General features: G+C 39.1%; 1 protein-coding gene across 1 annotated transcript in view; it reads right to left on the bottom strand.

Moving 5' to 3' along the window:
* LOC148053214 (spermatogenesis-associated protein 7 homolog) overlaps positions 1-14,689 on the bottom strand; it is a 39,698-nt gene that overhangs the window by 3,259 nt on the left and 21,750 nt on the right. The window contains exons 5-9 of the mRNA XM_087776838.1: positions 13,513-14,021; positions 13,250-13,409; positions 12,016-12,080; positions 11,295-11,366; positions 8,508-8,565 (exon numbers count right to left, since the gene is read on the bottom strand). Of these exons, the coding sequence (XP_087632964.1) occupies positions 8,508-8,565; positions 11,295-11,366; positions 12,016-12,080; positions 13,250-13,409; positions 13,513-14,021 (864 nt within the window). The remainder of the gene's footprint in view (positions 1-8,507; positions 8,566-11,294; positions 11,367-12,015; positions 12,081-13,249; positions 13,410-13,512; positions 14,022-14,689) is intronic.

The raw sequence follows: 14,689 nt of genomic DNA, 5'->3' as shown, positions 1-14,689 counted from the left end.
TCTGGCTCCTGATACTATCTTCAGATCAACAAATCTCCTGCTGAGACAGGCTGTTAAATGTGGAAGTATTGGTTTATATCAAAGAATCTAAATAACAATATCTTATTAACTGCACGTACCCTTAAATAGTATTTTTAGTGTGAATGGGAAGGGTACCATGTGATGGGTTTGTTCAGGTGTCTCAATCCCCATTGCTGGCTTCTTTGACACAGCAGTATGCTGTAAGCATCATTTTAATGTGCTAAAATGACATAGAAAAAATGGAAGGTTAGTGAATCAACTGCAAGAAAGAGAGTATAGCCTTGGAAGTTCTGCCAGAGCTTCCAAAATGTACATAAGTTCATGGGTAGAGTTCACACTGTGTTTGGCTACAGCTCAGAACTAAAAGGCGGGCAGACTAAAGTCTTGTCTTTGCTTTAATGCTGACACTTTGAAAGAATGCACAGTCAACCTAATCTGTTGTAGGACTGGTGCTGTAAGAGCCATAGCCCATACCATGTGAACTGGGAAAGAGTTGCACAGTTCTAATGAAGGATGCTGTGGACAGAGCAAACTTTAATGAAGATTTCTGCCCCACTTGTTTCCTATTCCATATCTCTTCACCAGCAGAGGAAAGTGTGGGATTACAGTAATTTTAAAGGCAAGTCTCCTGGTTTCAGTCACCACAGTTGCTATTTCTGCATTGCTGCCTAGGGTACATTGTGAAAATGTAGATGGGAATGTAAGCGATTGCTGGCTTGCTGTAGTAGGCAGGAGGATTCCACAAATTCGCATTGTCCCTGTGGTATACTGGAGATAGTTCTATAAATTCAGTAATGCAGCTATGATTATTCTTCTCCTCGCCTCTCAATTAACCAGTACTGCACATATTGTTCCCTGTCAAATATCTTATTTTGTCAGATGCCAGAGAGCAGTGTTGTTCTCTTTTCAAATTGCTGGTTTGATTTCTGGCAGTACTTGATTGCTTTAAAATGTGCTTTCTACATCCATTTTCCTCAATACTTAATTAACTGGAGAAAAAGACTGAAATGAGGTTTCAGTTAAGTGGGTGTTTCACTTTTGTCCCCACTACCTCGTTCATTTATTTTCTTTAGCTCACTCAAGTAGTTTCAGAAATTTTATCTTTCATTTGCAAGAAATTTTGCAGTCCAGATTATCTCTCTTGTAGCTAAATCCCCCTGGAAAATGCATCCTGTGCTGGGAAGAAGCACAGAGGCAAGACTGCAGAAGAGGTGGTGAAAAGCAATCCAGTATCAAACCAAAACTGCAGTGAGTGCAGGTAAGCAGAACACAGCTGGTCATTTGAGAATACTGTTCAACTGACCATGGCAAAAAGCCATGTGCCTGAAACAGTGCTGCAGCAATAGCACAAGAATTGAGTTAGTCAAGAGTCCCAACACATCGCTGGAACATTCTTGTAACTTTGCAGCGAAGAGTTTAGTTTTAACATTGCAAATACAGTTTCCATCTACGCTAGGTACTCCACAAAGTTAGAAGCAAGCACTGCTTTACAAGATTGCAGCTATTACAGCACTAGCAATGCTTGAGTGACATCTGGGGTACTTCTGTGCCTGTACAGGAACGTCTTTAGGCATCTACAGTGCAGGCAACCACTTGAAAGTGCTTGGCTGTTACCCTTATCCCCCTTCCCTTGGTGTGACATGTTCTGTCATAAGTGGCCGTAGGAAGATAAGAGCCTGCATGCAGTAAGCTATCACGGAGCAGCAGCTCCATGAAGCACGTTGCATAAGATAGCAGCAAATTTACCTTTTCTTTGTAAGAATAATGTGGAACACTGCTATTAAATCACAGCCTGGGACTCCATATAGGTTATGCCTACTATGTGCACAGGTTCCTCAGAGGTAAGACACTGGCTTGAAGTTCCAGAACTCGTTGGAGCAAAACAGTCTTTTTTTTTTTTTTTGCATGTTTTCCAGTGACCCATGTGTTTATCTATTTCAGCCTTATAAAGAGCCAAGACCATTTGAGCTAAATACATCAGTGATCCGATATAATTATAATGGGAGAAAGGAAAACAGTGATGAAATATGTCGTCTGCAGTTTGAATTCCAGCCAGTTAGGTGAACTTTTTGACTGCTTACTATCTTGAGAAATACAAGAGTAGATTCTGAATGGCAGATGATTGCTGAGTAGACTGAGAGCACCTGACCAGTGCAGTTTGACTTGATCAAGACTGAGAAAATTATTAATGTTATAGTGAAAAATGGATTATGGGTTAATCAGTTAGGATTACTAGAGCATCCCCATGAAATTTTGCTTTATTAAGAAATTATAATTGTGATGGCCTCTTCTTCTTCTGTGGAAGATGACCTCTGGGTATTCATGGCACATAAATGGAGTCTAGAAGCTGTCATGTAGAAAGGGAAAAAGGATGTGTGGAGTTAAAAGCTGTTCCGCAGATTCTGAGGAACTTATTGGGGAAAATCTTAAGACCTGAGTTCAATTTGAAGGTCATTGTGAGGGGCATTCAGTCTTAAGCACTTCAACAGAAAATTAGTTCTTCTCATTGAAACATATTAAGGATGACGGATAATCCACTCTCCATGAGCTAGAAATATATAACGGCCAGTGCTTGAAAAGGGAATCACTTTTCTAGCTCAGCATACTGGTGTTCAGAAAAAATCCAAACTCCTTATAATAGAGATCTAGTAGATTTCTCTGTGCGCATGCTTTGTTAAACTGACAGATGAGATTTGCAGTCTTCAATGTCAAGTGATTTCTTTTTCTTTTGAGAAGTTTATGGCCTTGATAGACATTAAGAAATGCCCAAGAACAGTGAAAAGAGCAACTTTAAAACCTCCTCCATGGCTCTAAAGTGACTCATTATAATAATTTCTGAACTAATCTATAAGTTATTAAACCTATCCACAAAGCTGTTCTCTGTAAATATTATAAGGTAATTTTATATCTTATGTGTTCTGTTTTGCTGAGTTGACTGCTAAAGTGAACCTTCAACAAAAGGGAAAAATCCATTATGGTGGTCAAGGCTATGAAAGGCTGAGGACTGAGAGCGCTTGTGGCCATACCTGCATAGTGCTGAGCCAGCAGATTTGATCCTGTGTTTTAACTATGTGAGTTTCACCTTTTCCTCTCTTTTCCCCTCTAGATCTTGCTGACATATAACTAAAGCATGGCCTGGGTTAGGCTTGGTTTCAGTGGCTAAAGTAATGAAAGCTGTCAGCTACTCAGGTGCGAAGATTCTATTGTATGCATGTCCTGTGGTTGTGAGATGGACCATGTTTAGTGATACTCCTCTGTTTATATATTCCAATTGCCTCTGTGTATGGAAACCCTGGTTTACATAGATAAATAGTGTGTACTTGAAGAAAACAGTATTTGCTGCTGCATGCACACAGTTGACTGTGCATATGAAATGGGAAGAAGTGGAGTAACATTTCAGTTTACTTAGCTATACAGTATATACTGCCAGAGCAGGCACTGAAATGAGTGTATCCAGTTGAACCTTCAGAAGAAATTTAAGGAATTGAAATTAAGCTATTCAAGCTGGAATCTCTAAAAATATTAGCCATGCCACTTCACCAAAATAGAAGATTCCTACTTTAAGTCCCATGTAGAAGAGACCTTGTTTCACAGGACATTTTCCCTTCTGCCTGCAATGAGGCCACTGGGTCAGTACTGGTTTGGAAGCAAGTTTCCACATACCACATCACTGACATTTTCTGTTGTGAGAAGAATAAACTTGGGTCCTGTGCTCATCTCAGAGCAGTCATTTTCATTTTTACTGGTTTACTTTTAAAACTTTCCCATGTGCAGTATCTAATTATGGTGCATTACAAAAATCTGTATTTAAATGGTAACAATGCATAGTGCTGAAAGGGACTGTTGGTAAATTGCTTATTCACTTTGATGATTAAGCCAGTAATTATTGCATTAGCATCCTGAACCACACTCTTCTGCTGATATATCTCCTCCTAAGGCAATCCCATGAGACGTGATGGACTAAAGCAGAAAGGGTATGGCACTTGAAGAAGGGAAGAGCAAAGAACATGAAGGAGATAGTGCCAGGAATTAAGCGGAGGTGGCTTTCTCCTGTTTCTGCTTCAGTGTGACTCAGGATAGTGCTGGGGTGTGGTACATAAAAAAGGATTTTTTTTTTTTTATTTTTTGCTTTAGAAATGTAAAAATAGACCTTTCAACTACCCGCTATGAAAGACCCTGTGACACTTCCTGCCAGGTCTTATCACTGACCTATACTCACACAGTAATGAAAGAAAATAATTTTAATTGGTTGAGTAAGATGGCCTTTCAGCTTCCACACCACCATGGCGTTCAGCTGCCTATGCTGTTCCGTGTTGCTGTCCTGAAATGTTTGGTAACACTGCGGGATGCCATTTATCAGCTGTCTTCCACCTCCTCCTCACCTGAGGTAAATCTTTTGGTGTCTTTACACTGCATTTTTTTCAGAACAAACACTTTATTCTCCTCCTAAAAGCAAAGGCATAAAACAAGTGTAAGATACTACTTTGTGTCTTCAGGAGCTTTTGGCTTTATATGATAAAATTCCAGGAAATAAGTTACTTGGAACGCTTTGCTCACTGGAAGACAGATAGGCACCAGATCCCGCACCCCTGCAGGTGTTGTGTTAGTTTCCCATCAGTTTCCTGAAATGATGCACTTACAGACCCATTTCAGTGGCTATTTCAAGCCCAGGAGTGATGTTTTTTCCACTCTCCTGAATTCTAACACCTACTCTTTTACCTGTACCTTTTAGCAAGAACCAGCATTTTTTTCTTTATAAGGAAATATTTTTTTCATGGAATTGATGGCTTCTTGAATTGTATCTGAGTATGGATCAGGTTTTGAGACCACTATTTTGCAGCTGAAACATCATCCTTGCACTTCTAAAGGTATAAAACTGCCTGATGTTGGTTTTGAGCAAGTGGCTAGATAAAAAAACTTTTACAAGCTTTCCTGAGTAGAAACCATTTCATTACTACAGAAAATGGGGGAACCTGTTCACTCCATGAAAATTTGTTAGAAAAACTCTGCAGTTTCTCAATAAGTGTGCTAAAAAAATTATAGTTCTAAAACATAAAGGAATGCTTGAACCTCCAGGGCTGGGTAGGTGAAGAGCACCCTCAGATGAAGACTTCTAAGCAGACCACAGAATGCAGTCTGCAGAAGTAGTAAAACAGTGTGAACAGCAGAAATAAATCTTGGTGGGAGGAGTGGTGCATGCTTTCTCCTGGGCACACTATTTGAAACTGCATGTCCTAAAGCAAAGAAAATTGCTCCTCAGACATACCTTGATGAACCAGATTGAAAATTGCCTTGGGCTGGAGTCCAGTGAAAGAACTGCCCTCTGTGCCCCCACTTTACATCAAGAGCTATGCCATGTAGGTACATAGAGAATAACAGCAAGGGGAAAGGTGTTAGTCATTTTCAAAGGCTCTTGTCTTTGAGTCAGTGTCCTTTCCTCCATGTATGTTTTTCTTATACTCTTTCTTCACTCTCTCCTTCCCTAATATGCAGTTACCATCTTTTTTTCTTTTTTAAGCAATTAATTGCTTTCTTCTACTTCTCAGTCCCCATGTAACATCCCATTGAGCGCATATTCTTCTCCCTGGAAAAGTGATGGTGCTACTCTCTTTCTCAAAGCTGGGGAAGAAGCTTACAGGTACTACAGCCACAAGTTGCCTGGTAAGCGGTGGGGATTGCTTGGCTGATGCACGGCCAAACGTGGATGGTGGGTCAGGCAATGCAGTTGGATGGGTTTAAGCATCCTCACAATGCACGAACTGGCAGTAGACCTGCTGTTTTAGGGAACAGATCTCAGACACTGTGCTGGAGTAAGTGCCAGCAGGAACTTGGAGAGGGGCGTTGGTTTTGTATAGCAAGTATAGAAAAGAGCAGAGCCCAGGGAAGCAAGTACCCAAATAACAAGTTGGCAGGTACCCAGCATGGGTAAAAAAAAGCCACTGCAAAGACCTTGACAAATGTTTCCATCTTCTTATTTTGTCTGTCTGGTCCAGAAAACAGTGATAGTGAATAAAAAGAGTTTGGTTTGAAGACAAGAAACTAAACGAGAAATATATTTTTGCAGGACAAAAAGTCCACCCACTATGGAATTCCTTTCCATCCACTGGCCAATTTACTTTTAGAAGTCTCAAAGCAGTTCAGCTTCCATTAATTCTCTTGTGGGAACTGTGCTTGTTCTAATAAACGTCATTGCCCACAAGCTGCTTTTGGTGTAGGTTATGCTTACATTTCTCATTTAATCTTTCCAAAGAATGATTCTTTCTCCTGCGCATGTTACATCCTTTTAATATATAGAGGCAGTTTGGTCTTTTTCTTTTCATCGTTGCATGACTAAACATGCAAATAGGTGGTTTGAAAAAATCCTTTAAATCTGTTCTCTGATAATTAATTTTATTTGTCTTTTCTGAGTTTCTTCAAAGTCTTCAGTCAGTATTTTTGCAGAAGAAAACACCAGGCTTAAGCTCTACTCAGGTGCAGAACAATACATTGCTAGATATCAAACATGTCACAACAGGATATAGTCAAAATCCACTACTATTTACAAATTCATCCTTCTGGAAGTGCTGGGAGCCTTCTGGAAGAAGGAATCAAGTACCTTCAGTCTCCTATTAAAGGATTCTCAGCTCTATCTCTAAGGCACTCAGACCCTTGCAGGAGTTCATCTTAAAAATATGCTCGGCATCCTCTAGTCAGATGGAAATTGCATATCCTCTCAAATTGAGATTCTGTGGCTGATTTTTTTTTTTTTCACGAAACTGACTTAAAATTCACTAATTTCAGCTCAGATCGTTCCTCAAATGCTTGCTACCTACTGACTGTCACTCAGACCAGCATCTAAAGGGATGCCAAACCACTGTGTCTCTCCTAATTGTGGCACTTTGAAAGACAAAATAACCTTCTGCCTTCCAATTATTTTATAATTCCTTTGATTGTTATTTATTCATCGTGCAAAGCATATGTGTAACTCCCACATGCCAAGTGTTGAAGAAAGTACAATACTAAATGGCAGCATTACAAATTTGCAGAAACAAATAAGCAAAGGTAGCCCATTTAAAAACCCCACTATGCCAGTACCTCAGAAATGGTCCCACCTGAATCTGCTGTAGCAATACGAGCTTTAAAATGCAAAGTCCAAACCCCTGACCATGAATCCTCTGGATCGTCAGACCGAACAAAATGCCTTTTTGTATAGGGGCCCTTAACATCAGATCTAGAGGAGGACTTGAACATCAAATCCCTCTCAAGGCTAGAACTAGCAGCCTCACTCCTTGCAGGACATGGGAGAAGTGTGGGACAAGAGAGCCCCGTGACCCAGGCCCTGTGCACTGGGCAGGGACCCTCTGAGAAGCAGTTGGCAGGCAATGCAGGTGCAAGACTGTGGCTCAACTCTTGCACCCTCTGTGGAGCTCAGAGTTCTGCTCCAGGCCCTTAGGAATGTTTTTTTTTCCTTTAATACAGAGACTGTAAAGAAGAAAGAATTTATATTTTGCACTTATTGGGAAGGAGGAAAACCTACTGGCTTTTAAGTGAGTGTTGCAACCTCCCATTTTGCTCCTATTATCTAACCTAGAGGAACTTTAAAAGTCCAGTTGAGTCATCTGCTCATGAGGTGTGGTGTTCAATTTGGGCCTCCCCAGTCTGGGGAAGGCATTGGAATCTGCCTCCCCCATTTCATGGCCAAATGCTTCAACCAATCTGGGATAACAGCAAAGATAACAATGACAACACTAACCATCTTCTCTGTGAATGACTTTAAAAAGGAAAACAGTGTGTTCTTTCAGATTTTTCAAAGAGCAGTTATAAGCCCTGCTCTCAGGAGAGGGCTCTAAAATCTGGATTAAAATAGGTAGATATGCTTTCGCTCTTCCTAGATAAGATGTCAGACTTGCAGAGGAGAGAGATAGGACTGTGGCTGTATTCGTGCCTGGCATTTCCTATTGTCTCTCCATAGGCAGCTTCCCTCTCAGCGTGTGAGATTTTCAGATAAGCATTTTGAGGTGTATATTCCTCAGTAGGCACCACATGGGGAACCTTAATGTTCAACTTACAGTTTTATATTCTGCTCTGGTGACCAAACTCCTAAAAGCAAGCTATTAAAAAACAAGGTCTTCTTACTGAATGTAGTCACAGCCTACAAGTCTCTCTTGCTGTTCTACTCCAGAAAATAGCAGTCACAGCAAAAAAGTGCAGCAACAAACAGTCTTCGTAAACAGGTTTTATGTAATTAAAGCCATTCTGCACGCTAAGTGCGTTATCTGTCTTTTAGAAACCTTATTAGAGTAATACACAAAAACTTACAGAAAAATCTCTCTTTACCAGTCCTCCATGGAAAACACCCTTCCTGCTGCGTTTGTAGAAGTACTTTCTCCTCGCCTTGTGTTTAAATTGTATAGCGGTCGATCTGCCATAAATTGTTCCTCAGCATTGATATACAACATTTCTACTGGAGGTGACAGAGTATTTAATAATAGACGTTTTTTGCTCACCTCATCAAGGTTATGCCTCTTACTTTTAATGTGCATTTGAAATACATCTTCTAATGCCCTTAAAAAAAAGAATAAAAAGGAACATCAGTGCAAAAAAAAAAAAAAGACTCTTCAAAGACCATATACTCCCAAATAAAAATACCACTCAGCCTGTCTTTCAGATCACTTGAAGTGCATCCCAACTTTTCGCTTTTGCTCCATCCCCTCCCTGTCCCTACTGTACCTGTAAATGGATTTAAAAAAAAAAAAATCTGAAACATTTTAAGGTTGTTGAATATTCTCATTCCAAGTGCATGCAGTTTGGCAGGAGCTGTGCCAGGGACAGTCTTTTGTGTATATAATTCCAATTTCTTCTTCCACTTCTAATAGAAATAGAAGATTATTGGTGTTCTCCATCGCAACATAGTAGTCCCCCCCTGTATTTTGGTGGGGCCTGAGTCTCTCTGTTGCTACTGCCAAGTACTGTCCCACCATGTTAACTGGGTGAAACTGCTGAGGGTACTGAGGTGCTTGGCAGTGCTGCAAGCAGCTTCCTCGGTTCATTTATAGCTGTCATTCCTTTGTCCAGGATACTGCGTTACTCAAAGAGGACTTTTGAACGGCCTCTAGCCAACACGTTTTAGACCTCTAAAGGTCATTTGCACGGTCTCCTTGGTTTGGGGCCTCCTTTTCAGTAACTTTTAAGGGAAACACTAAAGGTTGAACTTTCATGGTCGTAGTTTTGTTAAATAGGTGTACTAGGCAAAGAGAGATGCTTTCAGAAAGTGCTCTCAATATTTTTTTTGATAGCTATAACCAGCTACAAGAAAAAGATGTGCTCATGGTGATGAGCGTCGGTAAAAATAAAGACCTAACTGACTGGGGAAATTAGGTGTCCAAGTTTTACAGTCGTAACTCAGTTAAATCTAATCCAATGGTTGCATTTTCAGGCAACCACAAAAAATGAAAATATCTGCAATGAGCTGGAGGGCTCAGCACAGCTGTTTTTGTTGTATACTGTATATTTGAATTGGGAGGGCATTTACTATTTTATCTGTAGAGAAACTGGTCTAAATACATGGAGATTTAAAAATATGTGTCTATCATATTAATCCTGCAGTAGGTTAGCTAAGGCCATTAGTTGTGTCTTTTCAGGTCTGTCACAAAATCTATTCGGAAATTCAACTTCTGATTTAAAGTGAAAGGTCACTATTGATTGTTCAGTTTTATTCTGCAGAGAAATTAAGTTCTGTTATTAGAGACTACCCAAGAAAACAATGGATGATTTTTCATGTATTTTTAGTAACCTTTATTTTCGAGGGAAGAGTGCACAGCATCTAAACAACCTCCATCTAAAGTCAACAGAGCGGTCCTTTCGCCCTCCAAGCCTGAGCACGGACACCGTGGTGCCCCACAGTGTTCTGAGTTGGGCTCAATGTGCAGCACACACACGACCCCTGCTTCTGTCACATCATACAGGTACAAGTTTGCATTATCTCGTTCAGTTTTCACTATCTATAGAGAAAAAACTTATTTTCTGAAGGATACTAATCCTCCTGTTAATAAGGAGGCCGACACACAATAGCTTTTTGAGGTTTTATTTTATTTTAATGTTATCTTCTTTTTAACTGTATTTATGGGCAGGCATGATGCTTAGCAACCTTTTCAATGTATGGCGAGTCGGTGTTTTTCAAATCTACTACTGTTCCTCCCAGTGTAACCAGAAAATTCACTTCTAATTTGGGCCTTGAAGTTTGTCTGAAAACTGCTATACCTAGAAGGAAGGAAGAGAAGTCTTACCTTTAACTAATTGCTCAGAAAACAAACTAACTACTTGTGTTAACAGCTGCTCAAAAAAAGCTATTTAAGAGCCTTAGGGATTTTAACTGAAATCTTCTAGACTGAAAGGTAAATATCTTGGTTTGGTGTCAGACTGAGTTTGATTGATTTCAGGGGGTTAGCACCTCTTCAGCATCAAAGCACATCACTTGACAAAGATTGAAATCTTAAGCACTGGGGTTAAATCCTCTATCAAAGGAAGAGTTTCTCCCGTTTAAGATGCAGGCCAGGAAATGGCATAGAAAAGGAGAACACTTTGCTGCTTTTAGCAGGCCTACAAACAGACCTATGGTTTATTACAGCTTTATAGATATTAGAAATGTGACAGATTTCTCTTAGAAATGGGACTGTGAGGTGGTGTGTGTGTGCGTGCGTGTGACAGATGCCACATACAGAACATGAAACCAGAAAAGGATGCTGCAGTTAGACACCAGCAGCACTGGGTGCATTTGGTTCTAGCCTTCATGTGTGGATCATTAGCTCGATAGCACATACATCCTAAAGAAAGCAATTATTGTATTTATTTATTTTGCTCTTATATGAGGGAGAAAGAACTCTAAATATAAAATCTTTTGCTGTGATGCACTTTGCTGGAGAAGACTCATTGCAGCTCCATATCTTGCTAGCTCAGGATTGACTGGGAACTGGAATTAAACTGTTGTAACAATAATGTCTATCACCATACTGTGTAAGGGAATGAGCTTGAGAACAGGGTTAGAGAACATAATGTTTTCCATGTTTCTCCTAGAAGTCACTGGGAAATACGAGGCTGGCTGAAAACGTTTTCTGTTCAGCCACTCAGTTTAAATCCTGACTCGTATAAAGTGCAGTCACAAAAGTATTCATCAAATTAAACTGATTTCAAGTTTCACTTTAATCTCATCAAACCCACCAATTCTTTACACTGATTGAATAATTGGTCAAAAATTTGTTACTCAAAGGAATAAATAAGAAATGCAAAGCACTTACTCTTTGTGATAACAACTTCTAATCAAAATATCATTTGTAAGATCTTGAAGAAAACGAAGATACTTTTCTTCTCTATAAAAATACACAAGCTGTCAGCATCTTTCTTTAACATACACTGAATACAAATAAGGTTTACAATACCATCCAAAGAGGTAGCAGTTTTAGAGTAATTAAACTAACTCAAATCAAGAATTTTGCCATCATATTCAAAAGTGATGAATCTATTTACTAGTCTGCATTTTTTTACTATCCAGGTTTATACTTTTTTAAATGACTGATTTTCACAGCTCTGTTGGTTGACTCCCTAATTACTTTAACCATTAATTTAATCCATTAATTTACTTAATCAAGAATATCTATGCCTTTTGTGAATAACCAGTTAAAAAAATAGTTCTAATGCTCAAAGTGTAGGTATCAGAAGATAAATTGTTATTAAAATTATGTATTTATTATTTATTTATTCTTAACATATTTAGGTTGCCTACAGTAAGAGGGGACGGGGTGGCATGACTTGGAAAATCTGTTCCAACTTTCTGATCCCACACTTCCCAAGCAAGTAGCTGAATCCTGTATTCCTAACAGTGTCCTTTCCACTCACCACAGACAGCCATTGGTAATTGGCTCTTGTGCCACATTTTCAGTTTTCCACTAGGTTCCTACTTAAATATTTTGATATAAAACTTAGAAAGAGTTAAAAGGGACAAACAAATATTTAACTTACTTTTCTTCAAGTTGTGATCCTGGAGAAAGTGGCATTTCAGAAATGGGAATCCATAAGTCATGGTTCTGCCACAAACAAGTAAAGAGGAAAAGTAGATTTTTTTTTTTTTAATTTTATTATCTTTGTATTAACATTTTATATTTCCATTCAGAGCAGCAGGGGAAAATGATCTGATTTCATAACATATCAAAATCACAACAACATCATACTGAAGTAACAGGCCAGCTCACGTGAAATAAATGTCTTCAGTGTCAATCACTCATATAAATAAAGAAAAAGTATTATTATTAGGTAGGTTTGTGTTAGCAGAAATGGAAACAAGCTTTTATAACCTGAGAAAAATGATGCAAACTCTATAAAGGAAATCAGAGGTTCTAACAAAATAGAAAATATTTGCAGACCTCATTCAAATAACATAGCTTTTTCTTTAAAAGGACGTGCAAAATACATTTGTATCTTTGAAAGAAGACTTAGAAAACCAGACTGATATTGAAATTATCTTTTGCTGTGGATTATCAAATGGGAATAGGAGCTTCTCTTGATAAGGTTGTAAAATGAAGGTTTTGGTGCTTGGAACAAGGAACGGAATAGTCCCAGCTAGTATAAGGCTAGGACATATTGTGCCTGTGGTGCCTTGGCTGAGCTGTATAGAAATTCAACACTGATTCTGTAAAGGGATGAGCAGGCCAAGGAATGTTACAAAACCTCTCTATCATGTATGGTTTTGGCTACTGTTAAGCATCCCTTATTTTTAAGAGCACTAAAATTTACTAAATTAATCCTCTATTCATCTTAAAAATCCAGATGACTAATGGAGTGCAACTTCCAGACAAAGTCTTGTATAGCATACTGCAGTACTGACCATAGGCTGAGTGATTAGCACTTTGCCTGGATGTTTCCGGGCTCCAAGTTATTATTTGGATGGAGTGAAAGGCTGTAAATCAATCAAAAGCTGAAATGACTGCTTGAAACGTTAAGATGTCAGTCAAGTAGGAAAAAGCTCTGCTTTCAGAAAAACAGATTTGTGTTGGAATATACTGTATTTCACATCACTTAATGCCTCAGTGGCGTTTCTCCAAGAACAGTTACTTTAGCTGTTCCTATTTTATTCACAGAAGTCTGTTGACCTTATCTAGCCACACATGCTAGATTTCTCAACTGCAATCTTAGTGACTTCTCACAAGACGATTTAATTTTTTGGTTTTGCTCTTAACATATATTCGCCAAAGCCAACGATTCCATTATCCATCTCATTTCCACACAACCAGGACAACTTTCGTGTATGAACAGTGGGCTCCATTCCTTTTCTTTGTAACAAACTGGGTATACCAACCTCAACTGGCTGTTGAGAAAAGTGATCTGAATGTGGTCTCATATGTGCATCTTCTAAAAATCTGAAAGATTAAAAGCACAGTGAAAACCAGTTATGCTTAAAATGGTGTGTTTGAAAGGAAAATTACTTAACTTTTAGCACTGATGTATAAACAGAGTAAGTACCTGTGCAACTCTCTTTTCTTTTCATTATTGACATCTGCGGATTTAAGTGATGGTCTGCCAGGGGAGGAGCTCTTTTTTTTGGGAGGAGGATTATAATACCTATGTTTTACAAGAAAAGATTGGTGTGATGTCTTTAGGATTTGAGGGGTAAAACACTGCTTCTTTTCTGTGAAGTAAATTGAATGTTTGTCAAGGAGGTCCCCAGAGTATGTTTTATTGAAAGAGTTTTGAAATGCCTTCTTCCTGTTGTGACTGCCTAAATGCATGCGAGTCTGCGGAAGTGGTGAAGCAGGTGATCTGTTTATACTAGAATTGTGAACAGGAGTCTGAGACAAAGCATGCTGAGCAGTATTTTGGATAGTCTTTCTTGCAGTAGGAGCTGGCATCAGAGTCCTTGAAGTCAGCTTCTGAAAAGATACAGAGGGGCGCTGCTCTCTCTTTGTCCTGGAACAGTTGTTCTGACCAGACATCAAATATAGGTGACCGTTTTCCAACAGTGACCACCTTGCCTGTAAGTTAAAGAACAAAATAACTGATAGAAAAATCACAAAAGCAATTTGCTGAAAACAGTGTCTCCTACAAATTGATTCACACAGGACAAATTTTAAGAAACTGTTTTCAAACTGTCTCAAGTGGTCTAAATGACTTGCCGCGTTTTGGGAACTGCAATTAGGAGTAAAGCCACCCTGCCACTGTGCTAGAGCTAGTTAATGAGTCCCTCTTCTAGTTTCTTTTTCCTTCCTTCTCTTTACAAGGTTGAGGTTGCTAATGACAAGTAGTCTTGGGAAATTACAGAAATTCCATTTTTCTTGCCAGGGCCCACAGAGGGAGAACAGGACATTTTTTTCTTCCTTGGAGGTTGTGCAGTCTCATTTATGGAACTGATGTCTCAATAGCAATCTTACAGCCCTTCTTCAACGGCATCTTCTAGTCTCTCTCCTTGTGTGCCCATGCAGGTGTGAGCATGACTCCATCTCATGAGTTTGAAGTCAAACAGAACCACTGTTATCCTCATAAATGCCATAGGTGAAACTGTGGCCTGTCATTTTGCTATTTATCTCTGTGGGCGCAAGATTTTACAAATCAAAATAATGTGGATGTTTGAATTGGATGACATTTTTTATAAACAGCATCATTGGTAATCTAGTGGTAAACCCACTATAATTTTCAATAAATA

This window comes from Nipponia nippon, unplaced genomic scaffold (assembly GCF_047370975.1).
Source record: "Nipponia nippon isolate SJK-2023a ecotype South Korea unplaced genomic scaffold, ASM4737097v1 scaffold_4, whole genome shotgun sequence".
Lineage (NCBI taxonomy): Eukaryota > Metazoa > Chordata > Aves > Pelecaniformes > Threskiornithidae > Nipponia > Nipponia nippon.
Note: the sequence above shows the minus strand (reverse complement) of the source record. Positions and strands in the feature narration are given on the sequence as shown.